The sequence below is a fragment of the Solea senegalensis genome, linkage group LG14 (assembly GCF_019176455.1).
Source record: "Solea senegalensis isolate Sse05_10M linkage group LG14, IFAPA_SoseM_1, whole genome shotgun sequence".
Taxonomy (NCBI): Eukaryota; Metazoa; Chordata; class Actinopteri; order Pleuronectiformes; family Soleidae; genus Solea; species Solea senegalensis.
The window spans coordinates 2,169,990-2,194,310 of NC_058034.1; the positions used below are offsets into that span (position 1 = coordinate 2,169,990).

The 24,321-nt window shown below is 41.4% G+C and overlaps 1 protein-coding gene across 1 annotated transcript; it reads left to right on the forward strand.

Moving 5' to 3' along the window:
* Positions 1-42: 42 nt before the first annotated feature.
* LOC122780916 (espin-like protein) lies at positions 43-24,191 on the forward strand. The gene is made up of 11 exons (XM_044044344.1): positions 43-792; positions 1,950-2,140; positions 7,361-7,547; positions 7,959-8,141; positions 8,245-8,376; positions 16,837-16,989; positions 17,897-17,987; positions 18,122-18,294; positions 19,277-19,441; positions 21,529-22,466; positions 23,016-24,191. Exons 1-11 carry the CDS (start codon positions 499-501, stop codon positions 23,545-23,547), a joined length of 3,039 nt encoding a protein of 1,012 aa, XP_043900279.1. The 5' UTR covers positions 43-498; the 3' UTR covers positions 23,548-24,191.
* The last annotated feature ends 130 nt before the right edge of the window (positions 24,192-24,321 follow it).

Below are 24,321 nucleotides of genomic sequence, written 5' to 3' on the forward strand. Positions count from 1 at the left end.
GATGTGTATGAGTATGATTGAAATTAAATATTAATTTGCACTTTAAAAAAAACTTCGCTTACCTTTTCCACAGATGAATATTTAAATTTAAGAATAAGCCTTGTTGTAATCCACCATGCCTTGGCTCTGACTTCTCCCATTACTTAAGTTTCCGTGCTGCCTCAGCTCCCTCATCTCCAGTGAAGCGCGGGTGTGTGTGCCAGCATATGGTCACTGCCACACAAAGGAGAACAGGGGGCCACTAGTGCTGCTGCGCCTCCACCCGTCTTTCATTACCTTTCTATCTCGCTGCCTCTGACCCCCTTCTCCCTCCCCGGCGACCATGCTGGCCAGCTGGCTCCAGATACGGTGTCACTTTCCTGGCTGAGCAGGAGGCAATGACTTTTTAGTTATTGTATGGGGGTTTGTGCATGTTGTAACATGATGGTAACTTGCCGGGATCCAAGAACCTCCACTGAGCTTGTTCTGTGTGCCATAACCTACTCGTAGCAGCCAGGCATGGTGCTGCACCGGGCCATCCAGGCAGCTCGAGCAGGGGATCTGGCAATCCTGAGGGAGCTGGCGTCCTCAGGTCACCTCTCTCCTCTTATCACTGATGCCCAAGGCGCCAGCCCAGTGCACCATGCAGCCAGGTGTGGACGCCTGGAGTGCCTGCAGTTCCTGGTGAGCGAGCAGGGTCTGGCAGCTGATTGCAGGGCCTTGAACAGGGCCACGCCGGCACATGACGCAGCAGCTACTGGCCACATCCGGGAGCTGCGATGGCTTGTGGAGGAAGGAGGTTGCAACATTGAGGTAAGTTTGTCCAACAAGACACCCCTCCTGATAGATGAAAGGCATTGGATAGATGCCACATGTCGAGTTTTGCTAATTCTCCTTCTCTCACTTGATTGTGTGTATGTCAAAATGCAAGTAATGCCTCGTTAGATAGTAATCTGACTGATACCAGAGTGCAGTTACATCACTGCAGTTGTAAAAAAAAGACTGTACAGTCCACAATACCCCTTCAGCTGATTACATCATGTGGTGTTTTGTTGCTGTGCAGTCATTAGTTGTATGTGCCAAGTGTAATTAGATGGTTAAGAGGAGCTTCCAGCATATTTAGCTACTAGTTAAGTAAAATTGCAGCAGATCTCATTTCTCTGTACTGGAAAACAACATTACAGTTGAATTTGCAGAATCCATCTTAAAATTAGGACTGGGTGACACTGCCAAAAAAAGGTTACCAAGATAAAAAATCAAAAATCAGTCAAATCAATAAAAACTGTGATCAAGACATTAAAACTATTTATGGACAGGAAATGCTTGTTAAAGCTCCATTGTATAAAGCTGTGTGACATCTAGTGGTGAGATTGCAGAGTGCAACAAAAAGAAAAGGATGTAAACACACAACTCTGCTTTACTATCCATTCTCCATCTCTCTCTCTCTCTGCCAATTCCTCCCTCTTCTTTGTTGTTTATTGCATCAAATGTATGTGGGGGCTATGAAACGCTCGTCCATTAGTTTTGCTATAGGAACACATCAGTGCAAGACGGTGTCCTCCGTAAAGCAAGACCTTTGTCTAAAATGCTTACAGTATAAAAGGCTGAGACTTATACAAACATACTTATGGGTGGTATATTCAATGTTGCCAATATAGCCAAAAGAAAGTGTTGAAAGTGGTTTATCAAAGTGCATTTGCTCAATGCATAGGCATTATATTAGCATAATGTTGGTTTTATAGCTGTTAACCCATACAAGAAGTATGGTTTGGAACCATCTTGCTTAACCAGTACAATGTTGCCATTTTGGCAATGCAGGAGTGTTTTTTACACTTTTAATCCTGCATTCAGGTTCATAATCAGCTTTGGTCAAAGTACCCGTCGATTTGGAAACAAAACAGTGATTCTTGTACTTTGACATAAGTGTAGTGGAGTCAAATTTACCTGCCGCCTCCGTGACTGTGTTCCAGGATCGGGATGCAGGGGGCGCCACAGCCCTTCACCTTGCAGCTCGTTTCGGTTGCGTCGAGGTCGTTGAGTGGCTGCTTTCAGCTGGAGGACTGGCAGAGGCGGAGACAAACTGTGGAGCAGTTCCTGCTCACTACGCTGCAGCCAACGGTCACCTCGGCTGTTTGAAACTACTCGTTCAGCAGGCACCTGGGTGAGATCACACTCACAGCACCGCCTGGTTGCATCTCAAGACTGTTTGATTGATAACAAAGAAAACTTGAATGCAGACATGAGTGCTTCTCAAAGGATGAATCACTCTGACTTAAATGAACCACTGACTTTTCCTCCGACACCCCCTTTAACCTTTGGGAAATATCTCAACAGCCATCAGATGGATTGCCATGAAGCGTACAACAGATATTTAAAGTCCCTCAAGGTTCAATTCCATCAGCTTTGGTAATCTTTTTTTCCCAAGCACTACCAGATGGTAGGATTTCTCATTTATTCAACATAGATTGGCAGAGAATATTGTCTAGATTGTGTTCAGACATGTATTCAGCTGGTCGTCCTGAAACTTTTCCTGTCACTCATGAACCACAAGGCTTGTTTTTTAGTTTTGCATTTAGATTTACAAATTCATTATCCCCTCAGGGTGATTTATAGTAACTTAAAATCTAAATTGTCAAGGGTTATCGCCATCATCTGATCAAATTGTGTTTTGCACAATACTTTGTTTTATGACTAAAAAAGCTCAACCTTAATGTGTACGAAGCACTAATATAATAAACCAGCACAGCTAACATAAAATTCACATTTGTTATTAAATTGATTCTAGCACCTCACTGGTGCATATTAAAATAACATAACATTTCTTTTAAAAATGGATTTCTCGAGAAAATACTGGCACAGTAAGCTACGTTTTCCCCTTCCCAACCTTCCCCTAACAATTCACCCCTTCAGCTAATGTTTCATAAAGCCAGCATTACTGCTGCTACTAACATACTCCTCTGTGCTGCCTCCTGGCTTTGACACTGATGGAAACTTGACTGACACTAACATTTATATTGATTACATGTATGATTACTGTTGCCATCACTTGTAAGAATTTTAACTGACATAAGTCAGTCCAAACTAGGAAACATGACACAGGGGGAAAAGAGTTGATGTCACAGGGCTGTCACGACTACAATGGATTTACTGCCTTTCACCACAGTGGAGTTCATTGGTTTAAACAGAAGAGCTTGTCCTCTAGTTGTGAGTAGGAATTACACTTTTCCTCACAGCTTTACACAACACTTTTGCATTCAGGCGTGCTCAGCACCAAATTATAGAAAAGTTGCTAAGGGCCAAAGTGGAGTTAACCATGTCCAGTCCAAAAACAAGTGTGGATTAAGGAAACATGTTTAACTTAAACACTGGTTTCACTATAAACAATGGTGCTGCCAATATATTTGCAAAATAAATTTCCTGTGCTGGCTGCAAACTCTGTTTATCTTTTGGTTTGGTATTTTGGTCTGTTGTGTCACCCACCGCCACACACACCCAATCACACAGCTAGTAGCACGTCAACACCAGGATTGCCAGCAGAGTGAGCAGAGAGCTGGTTCAAGTCCCTGCCAAGCCAAGGGCTGGGGTACAAGTACACAATCCCCATTGTTAATGGAATACTCTAACTCAGAGGTCTCAAACTTCAATCAACTTATAATGAGTTGTTTTTGTTTGTTTTTTATTATAATTTTTGTTAGGGACTATAATTTATTGTTCTAACTATTTTATTTTATTTAAAATGTAAAGCTCTTATTCCCCAAAATGTTGAACTATTTTTTCCACTTACCTCAGTGGCCCCCCCAGGTCATTTGATTTTGAGACCCCTGCTCCTTTAACCTCAGGCACACTCCTTGTGCTGGTCCCAAACCCAATAAATGGCAAGGTTGCATCAGGAAGGGCATCAGGCATAATAATATCTGCCAAATCCAAAGAAAGACAGAAAAGAAAAGAAAAAACTCTCTCTCCTCAACTAGAGGAGTCGCATAGCAAGGAACTGTAGTGACGCTGCGTTTAAATATGCACGTCTGAAAAAGGAGAGGAAGTTGACGACAGACTGCAATAGACAAATTAACCAAATAGGTTCAATGTTCATAAAAATAAAACGGCGATTGCGACAGTTATGTATGCACATGGACACAGTATAACAATAGTTTTAAGTGCAGCACCTCTGTATTATAATCTGATTTGAATTGGGATTGCAGTTACCATTTACAAAGAACTCTCTTTCAACAGTAACAAAACAACGGAGAAAAAAAACACTTAATGTAAAGAAAGACGACCCACTTCCGTGAGGTAAACTTGAGATGGTGGCACGTAGAAAGGACTAGATTAAGCTATACTTGCCTTCCTGCTTCATTTCCATGTTACAGGAGAATATGATACTAATTTGCATGACAAATGTCGGAGTCACACCGTGTGAATAAAACATGCCAAGACTCACTCACATGTCAGCCTTGTGGTCGTGAAAGTACAGTATGTCTGTCAATGTAAATGCAGCCCTGCTGTGTGTGACAGCCTTTACAGGCCATGAGTCAAAGGTTTGTGGGTCTCAGATTCTCAAACAAAGATAAAGACTTCTTTTTAAAACATGCTAGAGCAAACTGTATGCATTGTGGTGCCATTTATTTCTCAAATCCTTATTTACTTTACTGTATCCATCTACATTATTGATGCATTTTGCATTGGTCAAATATACTGTCAAATAAAGTCATTTCAAAACAGAGCCAGGATCCAGTCTTCACAGTTGTGTCCCAGTTCACTGTAGCTCCCACATTTTTTCAGTTTAAATGGCTGTATAAAACTATAGAATATCACTTTCTAAAACGACGTCATCATGTACCGTATGCTTACTCGTAAAATCAAATCTGAATTAGGGATTCCCCAGTTCAGCTTTTTAATCGCATTAACTATTTGTGGTTTTTAATGCATGTGCACTGGGGTCAGCCGTGGTCTCAGGCTTTATGTTTATGGCTTCACCTTCCCTCATTCACTCCCATCCCACCCGTGTGTGGACATGATACCTCAGGAATGCCCTGAGGGCACATACGTTTACTTGATTGGATTTTGGTGGTCAAATTCATGGCCTCTGGCCATGTTTTTAGGCCATAACTCAATAATTTATCCGCTACTTATTACACAATTTAACATAAGTGTATAACACGGTTGCATTTTATATCCAATGTAAAAACACCTCACTGGCCTTGATTCAAGTCATAACGCTTGAACAGACCACATTTCTTGACTGTAACTTGACTGGTTACATTGTGCTTTTACTGACGCAGTATCCCATAAATGAAAAGTCTGTTCATTATTTCAGTGATTTCCCCTGTACTTGGGTTTTTTTTCCTCTACATAAAAAAGTGTATAATTTCATATAGTATATTCCTCTGTTCTGCATTTTACAGCTGTTTTATTTTACCACCCCCACTTTAAGATATGTTAAACAGGAGCAGCCTGTTAAAGCCACACCATGTAACTTAAGCTGAACGTAACGATGCTGTGGCAAACATGCGCGGGTGAGATCAGATTTTGATGACGTCAAAGGTTAAATTCAGATTGCCAGCGACGTTATTCAAATCGGATTCATTATAGATCAGATTTTCATTCATTTCATTCTACCGCTTTTTCATGGGGGTCACGGGGGTCGCTGGAGCCAATTCCAGCTGACATAGGGTGAAAGGGTGGGTAGATTTGTTTGTTTGTATGCTTAGCATGTGGCTTGCATCTGTGCTGCGTTTCTATCATGGTATGGTTCGGTTTGGTGCAGTACAGTATGGTTTGGAATGTAAACAGTACCTTTACTTGGTAGGCGGGGTTTGGGCTGTGCCCGATGGCGTGGTCGTGTGACGTTGTACCAGTGCGACAACACTGAATGTGACATGAGTCACAATGGAGGACATCCAGCAGCTTTTATTTCCTGCTCGGTTTGTCTCAACAAGTCATGAAGATTTTTATGAGACTAGACTGCGGGTGTTTGCCTCAACCTCCATGTTTTTCTGTCGCCAGATCAGCTGACGTCTAGCTCCACCCCGATCGTACTGTACCATGTTACTCTGCTACCCCAAGGGTTGAGGGAGGTTATTTTTGTACTTTTCCTCATGGAAACGCAAAAAAAAATATATAGACCATACTGTACCAAAGTGAACTTTCCACTCGGTGGAAACATGGCTTACCAGAAAATGTCATATTTGTGAGTCCTCTTGGTTTTGAAGTGGCAGATTAGAAAGATAAGATAAAGTAAGATCTTCCTTTACTGTTCCTTTAAAGTGGATATAGCAGCAAATTTGTGAGTGAGGTTTAGTTCTAGGGGACAGCACCTTCGTCACTGTTGTCGCCTCACTCACGTCCGATATATATCTGATCTTGTGCCACACATCGAAGTGACACAAATCTGATTTGAAAATCGGACTTTACAATCAGATTCCTGTGTCCACATAGGCTCTGAGTCACATCTGATATGACTCACTGGTAATCTGAACATGGCCTTAGTGTTTTTAACTGACCTCAGGTCAACATTACCTGATTCTGGACCTGAGTCTGGCAGTTTGAGTCTCTGACTATCAGTTTTCCGATGCGCTCACTACATTTACATAGTGCAAGGACAGAGGTTCATGTGTAGAGAGGGAACAAAAGAGGCTGCATTCTCCATATCACAAGTCAGTGATGCATCAAAATAATTCCTCAGCTGTTACTTTAAGTTTAAAATAGTTGCTTTTAAGCAGGGTTGTCAAAGTCAATCACAGAGGGAGCCAAAATAAAAGCATGGTCCAACTCAAGTCAACAAACCAGGTGTAGAAATTAAACAAGCAAAACAATAAAGAAATCAAAGATTTACACTAAAATGGGCCATACGGTGGAGCATGGGGCGATTACTGTTGCCTCACAGCAAAAAAACTGCCAGTTCACATCGTGGTTTGGGCTTTTCTGTGTATCTGAGTATCCATGTTGTCCCCATGTGTGCGTGGGTTTCCTCCGGATTCTCATGTTTCTTCCCACAGTTCAATGTTCACTCTAGACTGACCATAGGTGTGAATGGGCCCTCTGTGATGGACTGGTAAACTGCCCAGGGTGTACCCCACCTTGTGCCCTGTGTCAGCTGGGATTGGGTCCAGCAGCCCTCATGTAGTACACAATGAATGAATGTATGTTCAGATATATTATTGATCAGATACTCACACTTCTCTTGAAAGCCACTGTTTCACAGGCAGAACACAGTAGAATCTTGAGTTTGACAGAGGTCATCCATGGTGGAGTTTAAAAAAAATGCTAGACCACTTTCACGCTTGTTTTTAACCAACAGATCATTTGAAAATCCCACACCAGTGATGACATTTTGAAGTACTGATAATCCTTACTCAGTTTACCCACACATGTTGGATTACAGGTGCGTGAACCACCAGACAGGTATGGGTGCGACCCCGCTCTACCTGGCCTGCCAAGAAGGCCACCTCCATGTTGTCCAGTACCTTGTTAAGGACTGCGACGCCGACGTCGACCTGAGGGCGCACGATGGCATGACGTGCCTGCACGCTGCATCTCACATGGGTCATCATGCAGTGGTGGAGTGGCTGGTCAGTATGGCTGTGCATCTTCACTGCTCTCATGATTCCATTCACTACTGTCACTTTGGTAATTTGACTCCCCAACAACAATATCAATTCCAAAAGCAAAATGTTATGAATTTTGACTTTATTTTCTTGTTTAATTTTCTACGCACTCTGTTCAAAATTCCTTCACTTCACTCCGATCACATACCCTGGTACAGTAGAACAGTATTTTTTGATTTTCCTACCAGAGGAAGCTTGCATACCACAGTTTGAGAACCCTGGCTCTAAAAAACAAAAGAGCAGCAGCTTCTAAAGTCTGTAGATTAATGCTAAGTAATGTGTTGTCACTGCATCCATACAGAATCATTCATGTCTGTGGAGGAATCCACATTGTTTGTTAAATCTGTTGTTTCCTGTGCATTTATCCACATGCAGGTGACCTGCACTGATGTCAACATATCCTGCCAGGACAGAGATGGAGCCACTGCTCTGCACTTTGCTGCCAGCAGGGGGCACTATTGCATCTTGGAGACACTTCTTCACTTGGGTTCAAAGGTTATCAAAGATCACTGGGGAGGGACCCCACTTCATGACGCTGCAGAGAATGGAGAGCTGGAGGTCAGACATACGTTTTAATATTTCCTCATTTTCATCATTTCATGTATAAAATGATGCATTGATGTTTCCTCTTCCTCTCACTCTGTCTTACTCCTTCTTTCAGTGCTGTAGAATCCTGTTAGCCAATCAAGCAAACCCCTCACATCAAGACATTGATGGATTTACAGCTGCAGAATTGGCTGAGTACAATGGACACTATGAATGTGCCAGATATCTCCGTGCCATTGAGGCAAAAGTAAGCGCTCTCTCTTTCACTCACCAGCACCTTTTATTTTCTTGCCTTGTGTCTGTGTCAGAACTGCCCAGCTGTTTACCTTGGCATGAAAATCAAAGCTACATGCAGTTTAGGGAACGCGGTCAACAGCAAACATCTGGAAGATCTTGGAACCTCCGTGAATCGTTTTCTTCTTTTGTGACACGTATTTGACTCGGGCCAACGCTGTCCTGTTCTGCTCCACTCAGCCTGATTGCTATGCTCTCAGTTAAAGAGTTCTGCGGAAGTGGAGAATGATGGCTTTTGTGTTTAATAAGGCATTACACGCTATGATGCCGTGAGTGCCGGAGGTGATTCTTCATTCTCAGTTTGCTTTGCGGGACTCTCTCAGATTAGCCCTTTTGTTTTGTGTGGAAAGCACAGCGCTCCTTAATGTGATTGATGAATATTTAACACCTTGTTTGTGTTGGTGCTGCTTAAGTCACAGCAGTGAAACCTGGCCAGTGTGGTGCGTACATGTTGCTTTGATACATTATATCATGATTTTTTTTTGTTTTGCTCTGAAAAACATGCATAATAAGTCGGTTTACAGCTGATACTGATACTGACATTTGATCATGCTGAGCTGATTTTAAATAGAAAACAGTGAATGCTATTAACAGCCCATGGAGACCACCCTCACAGTTCACTTTTTGAACTTTAAAGTCTTGCAGCTGTCCATTGTAGGGCTGCCACTGATGATTACTGTTAACTTTGATTAATCTGTCGATAATGTTTTTGATTAACCAATTAGTTGTTTCATCCATGAAATAACAGAAAATAGTAAAAAGGAAAAGAGTCAATCAATCAAAGGTTGGTTTATTTTGCACTTAAAAAACCTCAATGGAAATCCAAAGAAAAGGTCTTAAAATATGGCACAGAGGTTTTTTTATGCATGAGGGAGGTGCATAAAGTTGTCATATCAATAAAAGATAAATGCGAATAAGTGCAATGGGAACAGATTCAGTTCATAATGGATGAAGTTTAGAAATGTCCTGCCTCCGTCTTCTGCCTTTCGCTGTACTGGAAAAATCAAATACACCATATTCATATTCATATACCATAGAGTATATGACCATCTACTGATGCTCTTTGATGCGCTCTGTGAAGTCGCGCTCTCTTGTCCTTCTGTAGTGACATTTTAAGCCACTTACTGCTTATCTTAGTAAACTCCAAATGATTCAGCAGTTAATGAAAACATACATAAATGCACATTTTGAAATACATTTTAAATGGACCTGACAACATCAAAATTCTTCAATTTTTTTTTTGTCCACAAACAAAACATATTCGGTTGACCGGGGTCCACTCTACATGTACGCTGTGATTGTTTGAAAAAGTTTCTTTTTCTGTGCATTGTGGTTATTAATACACACTCAAACAGACACATCTGGAAATGCACATTTTGGTATTACGGGGATGAAGGTTTTCACAATCTACGTTCTCAGTGTACGTGTGCAAAGAGAGAGAAAACAGAGGTTTTGGCTCGTAACCTCACACTGTTGCCTGGTGTCTCCTCAGTTTGATGTCAGTGTGTGACATCATCACATTTGTTTACCAGGTGAGTTGTGTAATGGTATCGGATGTTTTGTGAACTCTGGATTTGAGTGTGATGTTGAGGAAAAAGTTCTACCTCATTATCAGTCCAAACAAATGGTTCCGCTTGATTCGTGCTATTGTTGTGTTGACCGCCAGAACAGGATGTGACATTTTGTCCAGCAACAAAGCTTTATAGTTATGGTAGTATAGCCTTACTGACTTATGCCAGCATATGTCTGACAGCTCATAACGGTGCTTTTTGTGTTGGAAGAATATTTTTGAGAACTTAGTGAATATGGTGTATGTGGCCAGGCCAGAATGTTTTCAAAAATACACTCATAAGTGTGAACTAGGTCCCAAAAAAATGAGAGAAAAACCTTCAAACTTGATGAATTAACTCTCAAAATAGTTAGCAATTGATTTATTATCTCTTAATTGGCTAATCATTGCAGGCGTAGTCCACAGGCAGCTGTTCATTGTCTCTCCCTGTCACACTTAAACTCAATAGCGCAGACTAGACGGAGCCATGAAAGGTGTCAGGCAGGAGAAGCCATAAATAAGTCAGCGGAGAAGAGCAGCACTCATACATGAAGAGGATGATGACGGGCAGCCAGTGAGGCGTGGTTGCTAATGAGCTCTTCCTTAGAAAGAATCCTCCCTTCAACAATGGAGAGGGCTAATTAACGCAGGGTCCGCTGTGGCATCGAACACAGCCGCAGCCGCCGGCAGCTAAGGGCCTATCAGTTTCCCCTCTCCTGCGGCTCAGGTGGAGGGCCCGGGGGCTGAGCCCGTTATGAGATCCACAAGCTTAAGTTTCAGCGTTTTTACCATTCTGATGCCTGGAACCGGAAACTCTATCCCTGTGTGGACTCGGAGAGCAGGATGTCATTGGCTTCAAACACACGTTTGATTGTGTGTCATGTGTGGGTTTTTTTTTTCCAGGGACTTTTGAAAGTGCTATGATTGTCACCTCGCTACTGTTGGTAGCAGACAGAATGGTGTATTATGTTTCTTGGCAGTGAGTGTATGAGTTGAACACAAACTAAGGCTTAATGTGAACAAAGGGATCATCTGATAGACTGCGTGGGATATCAGTTCATTCTTTTAAATCCTAAGAATATTTGGAAAACGGCACGCAATACCCGGGAAAACCTCACATGGCAGAGATGAGCTGTGCAATGAGACGTGCTTTAATTACATTTCTGGCGGTGTTTCGCATTTGTAAAGTGCTGCGTCCAGCACAGGTTTCGTTGGTTCTAGAGTATCAGTCGGATAATCTCATTTCCGAGCAGCGACCTAAATGGATCGGGACATTGACCAGAGAGAGCTGTGTGTATTTGGCCTCTCTCTCTGTTTGGATCACTTGCAAAATAATGTCAGACTCGTTCCACACTGTCGACCTCTCTTCCTCTGCTCAGAAACAGCCGCGATCAAACAAACAGTGTGGCTTGAGGTTTACTTCTCACACAACATTCGCGGCAGTTCAGCCAAAGACGCTGTTGTTTGAGGGGGGTATTTTTAGAATACGAAGACAGAGGAAACACCATCCATCACTCTGTTGTGTTTTTACGATGAAAACAAAACTGGAGCTCAAACATATTTTTACTTGCCCTGCTTTGTCTCAACTGCAGAACCTGTAACATGAATCACGGACTGGTCTTTCTATCAAATCTATAGCACATCGTTTCCCACAACCGTCATATTCAGTTCTACAAGTGTGTAAAAATCTCTATAAAGCTTCCACAATTAGCTGATAGTCGTAAAATGATTTTGTGAAACTTTGATGAAGTGATTTTGAGTCACAAGTAATGCCAAGTAATTATGAAGGCCATTGGGTTTTGGACTCTTCTGAATGGTCAAAATGCAATTTTGCCAGTTAAATCTAGAAGAGGAAAGAAGACCCTGAAGAAAGCTGCTCGCGAATCACTTAATTATAGCAACTTCCTGTTTCCCAGGCGTCAAAAACAGCCAAATACGACACCATTATTCAAGTACAAAAATGCCAAAAAAAAAAACAACACGAAAATCTAAATATCTGACTTCCTCTTGGATTTAGAATGTTGCATTCCATTTATATCAGAACTCTGAAGTCAGAACTGGGTGTGAAGTCAACCCCAAGTTCACAGCGTTCCAGTTAAGAAGTCGCAAACACATCTCAGGCGAGCCAGTGTTGGCTATATCTAGTTAAAATTAAACAGTACTATATGTACGACTGTGAAACAGTAAAAGTGCCAAGACAGAGGTGAGACTTAGAGACTCTGTACTTGTGATCATGAGGTGTGTATGTATTTATATGTCTAAAAATACTGGAAAACCCAGGCTTAAGATGATTTGAGGCGAGAAAATTGTCATTTAGAATATAAAAATCTGCTTTATGTATCAAGATATGACACTTTTATAGTTTGGCAGCAATGTTGCAGGTGGTGAACAGCTCCGCTTAATGCAGTCACTCTCACAGCGCTCACAGTGCAGCGTTACCTTGGCCTGTCGTCCCGTGCGGTTTTGTGTAATTTGATTGATCCACTCTCTAAATCCCGCCTCTGAGATCTGGTTGGTGAGGTTGCTCCGAGATTACGAGTTGGAAATCCGTTTTCACGGGGCGTTCATGACCTCGGAAATTCCGGCTTCTGACTGCAACTAAAAAGGCACCAATAGCTCCAAGAGACGTTATTGCTTGTCTAGACCTGATACTGAATTTGGTAGGGGGCGCTGTTGAACCAATTTTTCCACAACCATGAAAAATGAGCACAGAAAATACAATTTCTGTGGGGTTTTATTATTGGAAACATTTTTGTGCATGTTTAAGTTGCAAAGAAAGGGGGCGATATGATGCGCATGAAGAAAAACAATGTTTATTCAGTATCAAGACGTCATTTGATTTGTTTAATACGGACTCCTATTTACTTTTAGATATTGTATGGAAAGGTTTGTAGATTTTTCCCCATCACTGAAGATAAGATAAGATAAGAAATGTTTTAATGCCAGTGGAAAACATGTCGTTTAGAAAATATCAAGTCATAAATATATAAAGTAAAATATAAATATATATAAAATAAAAACATCCTGAAGGGTAAAAGCCAGTGTGTCACATGACTCCGTCTGCTGTTTACTTCATTAACAGTCAAATCCCTTCATGTATATGCTCACGGTGTCGCCTTCTATTTCCACTGTCACACTTTTCCAAAAAAAAAAAAAGAAAAGAAGAAAGGTTGAATCATTTAGTTACATTGTTCATTTGTCCCAAGTGGAAAGATCTCCTGACCACACGTGGATAAAATGTCTGTTTTGCTGCTGCTTTGACAAGTCTTCCGCTGATACCTCCTTTCGTGCAACACCGTGGCCATTGGTTCGTCCCTGCATTAGTGACATTACCGGCCATCCTATCCTTTCACTTAATAATTCACGGCTTTTCTCCGATCAGAGTTTATTGTTTATTGGCTGGTGTCCCCTTGGTCACTGGCAGAGACGCTGATGATGATGATGGTGTGTGTGATCTTGAGATAGCGGTACATCCTCAAACAGAGTGGCTTCCCCTGAACACGGGACAGCACCTGCATGAGTCAGCGCCTCTGGAGTTACACTGAGCTGAGAGAATTTAATCAAGAAGGTTAGTAACTCTAACGACGCTTTATTGACCACTTTTACACTCATTACACTGCTTTCTATGCCTTTTTTGTGCTTTATTTAATGACTTTCCTGTTAGCATTTGCCTATAATTACATTACGGGACAGGTTGAGTAATCATGTTGGTAAATTGAAAGGAAAGTTTGGTAATTTCTTTTAAAAAGGCCCAGGCTGACACATGTTTTGGCTTTGTTGTACCGTTTTTTCTCATCAGATGTGGCATCTTACAGTTAGACATGACTAACATTCCCACTCCAGCCTCAGTGGTAGTGTATGTTTCCAAAATTGTTCATTGTTGTTTTTTTGAATATCGTCATGATATTTTAGTGCAGTCACTTTATTTTTTAACATCCTGTAGTTATGTAGCTTTGTTTGTGCAGTTCTAAGACAGTGGCTTCCTTTGGCAAACATCGTCCAGACAGCACAGACATGATAATATGTGAAGTGAAAGCATTATGAAACTAAGTTAAAAAAAAAAGGGAAAAAAGCCCCCAAAGAGAACGACTGGACCAATAATAACAATACTTTGGCAAGAATAAAAAGTTTTCCCCCACCTCGATGTTAACCTTGCTCTCTTTCTAGATAAACATTCATCTCCAGCAGTAGTTACAGTTATTTAGTTTGATCACATTATTTATTGATTGGAATCACTGTAAATCAATATGAAAGAGTCAAATATTGCCATGTTTAGCTACAGTAGTACCTTTTTTTGGTTATAATGAAAGGAAAATGTGTCACAGATAGCTTTGTTTTTGCAGTTTTAAGACAGTGGCTTCCTTTGACAAACATGATGATATGTGCAATAAAAGCATCATGAAACTAAGTAAAAAGAGATAAAAGTGTTCCCAAACTGAACCACTGGACCAACAGTAACAATACTTTGGCAGGAATAAAACCTTTGTTTTCTAGATGTACAAATCACCAAGCCTCATTGGTAATTGTTGATTTTTGCAAACTTGACATGATTGTTCCCTCACGTCTTATGAAATGTAATCTGTTTCTCGATAGAGTTTCTGCTGCAACATTTTAACTTAAAATAGTCCAAAAGTGTCATGTTTAGCTACAGTAGTACATTGTTTTTGTTCAAATGAAAGGAAACTTTGCTAATTTCTTTTCAAAAGGCCCAGGCTGACAGATGTTGGCTGTGTTTTACAAATGTTCTGATCAGATGTGGCTTCTTACAGTTAAGCATGACTAACACTGCGGCTTCATTGTTAATTGGACTTGATTTTTTTCTGCCTACCTTTTTTTTTTTTGTTAAATCTTATTTTAGTGTGAAGTAGTCAAATATTGTCATGTTTAGCAACAGTCGACACAGAAAAGTGTAATTGTTGGCAGAGAGACCGCGTCCGTCATTTATTAGCCTCACGAGCTTTTACAATACCTCCATGCAGGAAACCTGGGAGTATTTCAACATGTGAGTAGACATGTATTTACACTGTCACGCTTTGTGTATAATGTCCACCCATTGTATACATTCCATGTTGCAATTTATCACCAAGAACATGAATATTTCACAGGGAAACAGGTTGTTTTTAGTGATTGAATCCAGAGTGCAGAATTACAAGACATGTTTCTTAAATACAGTGAAATAGTGAAACTCTCCCGTGGCTCGACCCACAGAGACCGCAGAGTACTGGTGCCGCATATCTGACAATGAGACAGCACTGAGTAGCTGTTTCTTAACTCTTGGCTCCTAATCTGTTGTGATCGGGGTCTTTGCGGTCTTTGATAGAGGGAGAGTGGATCCAGGCCAGAAGCAGGGTTAGGCTCTCTGTATCTGCGTGGCAATTGTGATGGGGTGCTGATGAAAACCAAATGCGCTCGAGCCACTGGGTCTAATTAGACACACACGCACAAGCACAAGGGCCGGTTCACTGTAGCTCCTAGGACGTTGAACTGTTACGAGAAGGGTCACAAAGGAATCACGCTCCCTTGTTTATCTATTTATGGGTTGCACAACTTCGGGGAAGTTTATCCCTCCGCCTGAGCAGTGTCACAGCATATTCCGTGCTGTTCCACATCAAAGTGTGAGAGGAAATGGTAAGGACCACCTCGTGGACGCAAAGCACAACAGCACTGAGCAGCGTATTAAGCTGCCTTTGATGTCCCGGTTACTAATAATGTCCTCTGAGAGCTGAATTTGATATGCTTTCTACATGGAGTGCATTAGGACAATACAGGTTCATTAAAGGGGTTATAAATGGTTCCATACATCCTACATCCTTCCCAGCTCGGTGTGAAATACTGCCAATTATTCAGGGTTGCTCACTGTACCAGGACTCGTAGTTCATGTCCTGAGGCTGTAAGATGTTTTCATGTGTTAGTTTCCATTTGCACATGTTACCTCATTTCTTTCACCATATGTGTTAATTTCTTTCTTTTTCTTCATAGAATTAAATGAACTAAAGCACATTTTGGATCAACTGTATAAAAAAAAATACAACCTACTGTATCACTTTCACAAATAAACTCATGTACTTACATAAGCAGTAGAATTAGGACTAAAGATTATGCTAATTAATAAGTATAAATTTAACTCTTGTCTTGTTGTGTTTTTGAAGAGTGAATAACAGAAGAGAAATGAAACCACATATGGGAACCTGAAATAAAAACTGGTTGTAAACCACTTGCAGTTAACCCTAACATTTTATATAATCCACACAAATTCTCTCTAATCATACTGAATGCATACTATATTATTGACATACTATTAAATACAGTTTTGCAGGCCAGTTTGTTTCCACACTTAAGTCTGAAGTTGTACAAAGTCCAGAAAGTAAAGCAGTGAAAAGTAAAAAGAGCGATTCTGATGAAAGATTTATGGTGGTGATGATCTTTTGTTCTTTGCTGGTTCCCTCTCCCCTCTCCCCTCTCCCCTCTCCCCTCTTGTTTCCTGTCTATCTGCATCTTGTGACTGTGAAATAAAGGCAGAAATGCCAAAATAAAAACCAATCTGAATTAATTCAAGGCTTTCTGTGATCCCACACAGTTTTCCCTCATTCAGCTGATGCACTTGTTTCAGTCGTGTTAACTTCTAAATTGGAAAATGTGCAGAAACTCCCTCTCCAGGTGGCACTGAGACATCACTATAATCAAACCAAGGTTGAATTAGTCACAGGAACAGATTTATCTACGAGAGAGAGAGTGTTACAGTATGTGTGCTGTGATCCAGCTTCAATGGCAGGTCAGATTTTTAAGTATGTGATTTTCGTTGACTGTGTGAAGAACAATCTCTATAAGCTGACCATGTTTGGTCTTGTTTGTGTGTATTTGCAGGCAGATAACATTGAGATCATCACTTCAGTGGAGGAAGGAGAGAAAGTGAAGCCGCCTGTGTTGCTGCAGCAAAGCAGGAAAGACTACTACGGAAGCCTGAGTGACACACGCAGCGACAGTTGCAGCACAAACACACCCATGGATAGTTTGAAGGTAAAGTCTGGAATTCTGTTTTTATTTCTACATTTTCATTATATAACCTGAGGTTTGAATCCCCATGCCACTGAGATCTTTGTGTGAAGGTTGCCTGTTCTCCACATGTGTGTGTGGGGTTTCTCCAGGTACCCCGGGGGTGGGGGTGGGGGGGCAGGTCCTGGACAGCAACAACCAATAACCACTCACTTTCATATTCACACCTTAGAGCAGTGGTCTCAAAGTTGCGGCCCGGAACTTTCTTATTGATTTCATGTGGCCCTCCAAACAATATCAAGTTGTAACGAGTTATTTCTGTATGTTTTTATTTTTAAATTAATAGATTAATTTTGCATCATAAATGTGTTTTTTTAATTGTTCCATATTAAAACAAGTACTTATATTTTAAAATTATCCAATCCAATCCAACTTTATTTGTAAAGCACTTGTAAAGCACCAACACAGTGGACCCAAGTGCTGTACAGAATAATGGATAAAAGAAAGAAGAAGTACAAGATGGAAAAGCTCACACAAGGGAACAGAGTTCATATAAAAAAAGGAATTAATATGGCATATTGATATATAATTTTCATATCGTCCACCGCAACTGTTGCTTTTCCCAAAAATGTTGGGCTTTTTTTTACTTGACTGGCCCCCGACTGACCAGACGAGACAGTCATTGGTCCACAGGTCATTTGAGTTTGAGACCCCTGTCTTAGGGTGTCCATTTCTACCTCTACATGTTTTTGGACTGGGAGGAAACTGGAGAGAACCTGAAGAAAAACCACACACATGAGGAGAACATGCAAACTCCACACAGAAAGGCCCTTGGTTGAACTGGGATTCGAACCAGTGGCACAGCAATCATAGCCACTGTTCTACCGTGTGCTCCCGGTGAAATAAATGCAGTGTTTGTTTTCCAAATTAGCAACCTGAAAGTGAGGAGTCTCCACAGGCCAGATACCCTCAACCGTCAGCCATCCTCCACAGAATAGAGCAGGTTCAGACTGCAACATCTGGTAAGTGGAGAATCTCCATTCATGTCATTTAACACTATAACAAACATACATACATTGTGTGGTTTCTGTAAGTCACTGCTCTGTGTTATTAAAGTGCACCACTGTACAGAGAACGGCTATGATTTCTATCTCAGTTATTAAAGGTTTCACTCAGCCCAAGGCAGCTGGGAGTAAGACAAATGTCTCCGCTGATAAGACGATGTTGCCTGACGCAAACTTCCTGTCTGAAAAGAATCTGTTTGGGAACATGAAGTCCATTACATCTCTGAAGCAGTCGGGGGTGTCGGGAGCCTTCACTGGACAAGCAGTAAGCAAACAGCAAGCTTCACCTCACCTCTGAATATGGACTTTAAGATGTTTCTGTTTTAAATACGGCTTAGCTCTCAGCTACATTCCTGAGTTGTGTCTCCCTTATGAGCTCGTTCACAGCCTCAGATCCTCAAGACAAATGGCGACAGAGCTTTTATGGTCACGGTTCACCTGCTCTTGAACTCCCCGCCCAAGGTTCTGAGGCTCGCTGAATAAGTGACATCTTTTAAATCACTTGTTTAAATGTATATTTAAAGAAAAGCCTCTTATTAATCTTAACACATGGTCTTATTGTAAGCTTGATTTCATTGTTTTAATTGTATCATCATGAAAGTGGAACAAACCTAATAATTATCATAATAATCTTAATGTACAACCCAAAGTGATTTAAACAGTCAAATAAAAACAAACCTTCAAACAGCTCTTATAAATATGATTTATATTTAAATCATAATAAGCTGCCTCCAGATCACGACTTGGTCATCATTCTTTTGACGTTTTGTAACCAGAAGTTCACATATGTCCAGAACCAGGTTCCTAGGGGATTATACCAGCTCTTACACAGGTGTTCACTCATGGGTCGCACTATATCATCTATTTTCCTCTAAACGGGATAATTTACAAAACTGACATCATGGTTTATATATCGAAGAAGACCTGAAACTCGTGATTGAGACCAATAACTTCTCGGGAGATGTTTACTGGCATTAGAAATAAAGTCAGAAGTAGAAGCTTTTATTCAAAGGAGTTATTTTTGCAACCAGTGGAATCGCCCCCTGGTGGCTGTTCTATATATTCTTACTTCCTTATTGACTTCATTGGCGGGTCGGATATCTTAGAGCGGGGAAAGACCATGTAGATAGGGGGCTCAAGGGTGGGCTATATTTACAAGTGAAATAAATCTGTAAACCTGTGAAAGATCACTTGTCAGTGATTCCTCCCTTTTACCAGCTAGAATACCAACAGCATGTTCTCTGCAGAATAAAATGGTGGTCCTGCCCACTGAGGAGGCGAACCTGTCGGACATCGACTACCTGGTGCCCACCCACGACGAGAAAGGCCGTCCCATCGCTGAGTGGAAAAGACAAGTCATGGTGCGACAGCTGCAGGCCAGGCTGCTGGATGAGGAGGATCAGAGGAGGAAGGTAATGTCTTGTGTCTGGTGTGATCCTCATGACATGCAGCTTCAGGAAACTGTTGGACACATTGATTCATTAAATGTACCGAGCTTCACATCTTCCCGTCGTCTTCACCTGATTTTACTTTGGCTGGTGGTGTTTCGGTGAAAAAAAAAACATAAAACAGAGGAGCTGAAGGAGTGGTGCTTTTATTCAACAGAAACTATTTTGATAATCAATCATTCAAAGAGTCATTTCAAAGCAAAAATGCTTTGGTTCTGTTTTCCAAAATATGAGGACCTGCTGCTTTTCGTTCTCTTGTTTAATAGTCACTGTCTTACTTTTGGACTGTTTTTCATTTAGAGCAAGCAAATCGAATTTGATCCTTTTGTCCGTTGGAATGATGCTTGTGTGTGTGTGTGTGGGTCTGTGATGAGTAATATTATTGTTTTCTATTTTCTGGTAACAAAACAAGAAATTACTCTCGATTATCTGCATGTTTTCTGCACATAAACACATTGAAATGTAACTCCTACTGCACATATTTCCTTATTTTTTTATATTTAGAAATAGCTGTATTGGTTTTTTTTTGCCCATTATAGCGTTTGTCATCCCATGACAGGCCGTTTCCCTGTTAGTGTATTGGTATACACCATGAATTGCAAAATAATGGTGAATTAAAGCTGGTTAGCTTTAATGTTATTAGGCAACACCATTATGGCAGGAAGCTGCGATGTTCACATGCATAGACGTATATAACAGGCAACATACTATAGCAGGCAGCTTGTCCGCCGTATTCATACAATGTAAAGATGTCACTAGAACAATAATCTGTGGCACAAAATAACCAACTCGGGCAATTCAACAATTTTAACTAGCATTTGATTGCCAGTGGTTAATGCCACAAAAAGAAAGAATGTAGATATTCCGAAGGAGTATTAGGGCCAGCCAAAAAAAACAACAACAAGAAAAAAAAAAATGTCAGGCAAAAAAAATAAAAACTCTGGCACAATAAAAAAAAACTAAAAAAAAAAAAACCTACTATAGCCGATATAAAGATAAATTAATTTAGAAAATATCTAAGGACTATAGTTGATGGCCATGGCTGCCTCTACAGACGCGTCGATTACGTGGTACTTCAGAATCGGCTATAATGATAAGGAAATTCTCTCTCTTTTGGCTCATAAACACATTGTGGTGATAAGTATTAGGACGCTGAAGAGACTGTGTCGGAAACTTGGTTTGTTCAGGAGGATAAACCATACAAACTTGGAGGAGGTGGCCGCATTCATACAAAATGTAATAGCTGGAACGGGGCAGATGCAGGGGCACCGATGGTTGCACCTGCGTGTGATCCAGAGAGGGTACGTTGTATCACAAGATACAATAAAGGCAATTTATCAAGTTGCTTGATCCTGTCGGTGTGGAGCTCAGACAGACGCGGCGTCTGAGGCGCAGACACTACAGCACCAGAGGCCCTAACGTGCTATGGCACATGGATTCCTATGACAAGCTGAAGCCATATGGCATTGCCATAAATGGCCGGCTGCTGTCATGGAGCCGTCAGTCACTTGTCGCTTTGTTGTAGTACGTGGTCAAGCCTCTGCATTTTTTGCCTGACTTTTCTTTCTTTTTCTTGTGCCGGATTTTTTATTTTTTTTCTTGCCTGCTTTTTCCCCATTTTTTTTTGGCTGGCCCTAATTCTCCTTCGTAAGATATAGATGTTAATTCCATCAAATTAAATATCAACGGGGGAAGGAAAAAAGTGTTTTAATCATATGTATATGATAACATCTTACATCTACTGTATGTCTTACACAATTGAGATGCACCAAACAGACCATAATCCCTGTTTGTGTAGTATTTGGTAGTCTGGGACAATGAGCCTTGCACTCACGGCCTCCTTTTAAGAATGAAGTACGGCTCAGTAGGAGACCGAACATAAAGGACGCCACAGCGTTATCTCAACAATCATTTTGATTTATTAAACAAAATGTTGTCATTTCAGACAAAAATAGTGCTCTGGCTTTCACTTGAAAAGGGCAGTTTAGGGGTTTCGTTGCACTTTAAATAATTAAATATGACACGCTGCGTTTTTATCTGCCATCTTTCAGGAGAACGGGAACAGATTCGTTAAAGTCAGCTGGAGGTACTCCCAAGCCCACAACGCCATCCTGGGGCCTTTTGGTGAGCTGCTGACCGAGGATGACCTCATCTATCTGGAGCAGCAGATCGCCAGCGTCTACATGCAGAGGAAAAGTGAAGGCTACGAGCTGGAGCTGGCTCGACTCGCCGAGGAGCTCAGGCACATCCTGCCCGCACCGATAGTCAACATCACCGTCAACACACAGTTCCGAAACTTCACCAGTCAAGTTCCCCTCCCCATGTGGTGTGGTCGCATCTCTGGCATCGTACAGAGCATGTCTCTGCTCTTGACCAACCTGACTGACCAGCCTCACTGTAAGATGCCCAACACTGACCTGATCACCGTGTTCTCCCAGACTCCCGACAGACAGAACTCCATCAGAGGACGCAGAGAGAGGATAGAGGATGAGATCCATCAGTTTGGAGTTTCTGTGAGGACTCTGAAGTCTAACTTTGAGATGCAGGATTCACCGCTGTCAGTCGAGCCAGAAGAGGCCGTAGTGTTAAATTCACCCACAGAGCTCATGACAGCAGAGCAGCATAAACAGACTAAAACGGTAATTCCAGCCAAAGAAACAGACCAGAACAGCGACTCCGGCATTGACTACGATGAAAATGTCGCAGACGTCCTGGAGACCACCAGCCTGAGAAAAGAGCGCATCGTCGTGCTCTTCTTGGGGCACTGGAAGAAATCTGCCTACGCCGTGACGCAGAGGAAGGTGAGCGTTGGAAACGTGGGAGCGGGCGACAGATCTGGGTCAGACCGTACAGGCAGCGTGGACAGCGACCAGTCCAAGATGATGAACAGTTCTCTGGGACATTTCTTCAAACAGAGGAGCGCCGTCAACAAGATGCTGGGGAACTGGAGGAACATGATCTCCAGTGTCCCGTCCAGACAGATACGCAGGTAAGGCTGAAATGAACTTCATAATTTACTATCCTACGTTTTCCCAAAAGATTATTTCACGAATCTAGCATTTATTCAGCTGTTTCATATGTCAAAAAGATTCTGTTATTACTTGATGTGTGATTAGACTCTGGACTTTTACCCTAATTTAACTGCTTCAGACTCAGTGTTCTAGTTAAATGTTTTTGTTTTGTTTGTTTTTGTTTCACGCCCCCTACTGTCTGTTTGTGGAAAACCAGCCTTGCAAGTTCTAGTCACAGGGAGCTGACTAACAGAACTGACAATAAAAACCAATCCTGTGACCTAAGACCTAAAAACCCATAGATATGATGGGAGCAGACCTAAAATACATAAATAAAAATGAGTTAGTGTTTGCAGACCAGGACAAATCACACCGACCAACATGGCTGCGTAAAAGCTTAATAAATCCTTATGTTTCCAACCATTTGACTTCTCCACTTTCAGCACGTTCTTTTTAAATACTGTGTTAAACAGTTATTAAAGAAGAAAAACAAGCACACTGTGAATAAACATGCAGTGTTTCCTCAGGCTCCACAGGGAGAAGGCTCTCTACTCTCCAGAGCAGTTCCTTCCTCGTGTGGACGGCGTGCCTGTGGAGTACGACAACCTGACCTTGGATCTCTTCATGCTGGGCTACTTTCACATCCTGGAGTTGGATCTGCCGGTGGATGAACGCAAGATGAGACACCTGCTGTGCTTCGAGGTGTTCGACCACATCGGCAGCTTCCCCTGGGAGCTGGTCAGGGACTTTCACAAAGCCGTCATACAGGACATTGAGGCCGGAAATCGCGAGTGGGTAGACGGCTTTGAGGACATTAAAGTCAAGTTCTTCGGAAACGCTGTGAGTCAACCCGAAATCACTGCAGAGGTGGTGAAACATAGCCTCCCAGATGTCAGACAGGTCCCTAAAGTCATTGTGCAGACACCTACGCCCGATGAGGGGACACTCTGTAAGGGCACTGATATTTCTAGTTTCAGCAATGAAGAAATTTGTAAATACATCGACCGCAGTTTTGCTTTTTGGAAAGAGAAAGAGGCAGAGATTTTTGATTTTGAGTAGTTTTCTTTGTGTTCCATTTTTTATATGTATATTTTTAATGTTTTGTAGGTAGATGATGGTAGAGCTGGGTATTGTGACTTGAACTGTCTCTAGCAATTGTCAAGTACTGCTAGAATTTGAGCCTTGTTTACTTTTTCTGACATTGTGTACTTAGTGAATTTTCATTTTGTTAATTTTATACTGTATTTTAATATGCTTATGCTAATATATTAAAAGTCATGAACTCCACAGGTTTGGACCATGTTGTTAAATTTTTGATAATCTAGATTATACTTTATTTAGATATTTCAGGATTTTTTTTAAATTTGATGATTTCTCTTTCCAGCCCTGTATCTGAAGAGATCACGTTGAGGAAACTAGTGTGATTTCAGTGGAATGAAATCTGTTAACCACGCATGTCAAACCAAAACAAACAGCAATGACAACTGAAGCCAGTAAGCTAATGCCAATTCTAGCCATCACATGTCACATGACGTATGAAGTTTAGAGTCACTTTGTGGTCCTTCTGCAGCCGATAGAGGTTTTCATTGTGGAAATGCCAGCACAATAATAATAACCCTGGTCTTGTTTCTCTCCTTGCCTGAATCCTTTTTAGCCAAAAAAGTGAGTAAATCTGGAGGTTTTCCTTCTGTGGGAAACCTTTAGCGACTTTCTGTCACTACCAAGCAGCTTTACACAGGACACCTTATAAAGAGACACGTGTTGTGGCCTTCTGCTGCTGGAGGTCTGAAAAGGACACAGACCACACTCCAAAATATCTCCTTTCTGTCTGAG

Excerpts from the sequence above, each read along its gene's own strand:
- LOC122780916 (XM_044044344.1), top strand. The coding sequence starts at position 499 with ATGGTGCTGCACCGGGCCATCCAGGCAGCTCGAGCAGGGGATCTGGCA. Across the intron at positions 7,548-7,958 it reads ATGCAGTGGTGGAGTGGCTG|GTGACCTGCACTGATGTCAA; the intron begins GTCAGTATGGCT and ends ATCCACATGCAG. Across the intron at positions 8,377-16,836 it reads TCCGTGCCATTGAGGCAAAA|GCAGATAACATTGAGATCAT; the intron begins GTAAGCGCTCTC and ends GTGTATTTGCAG.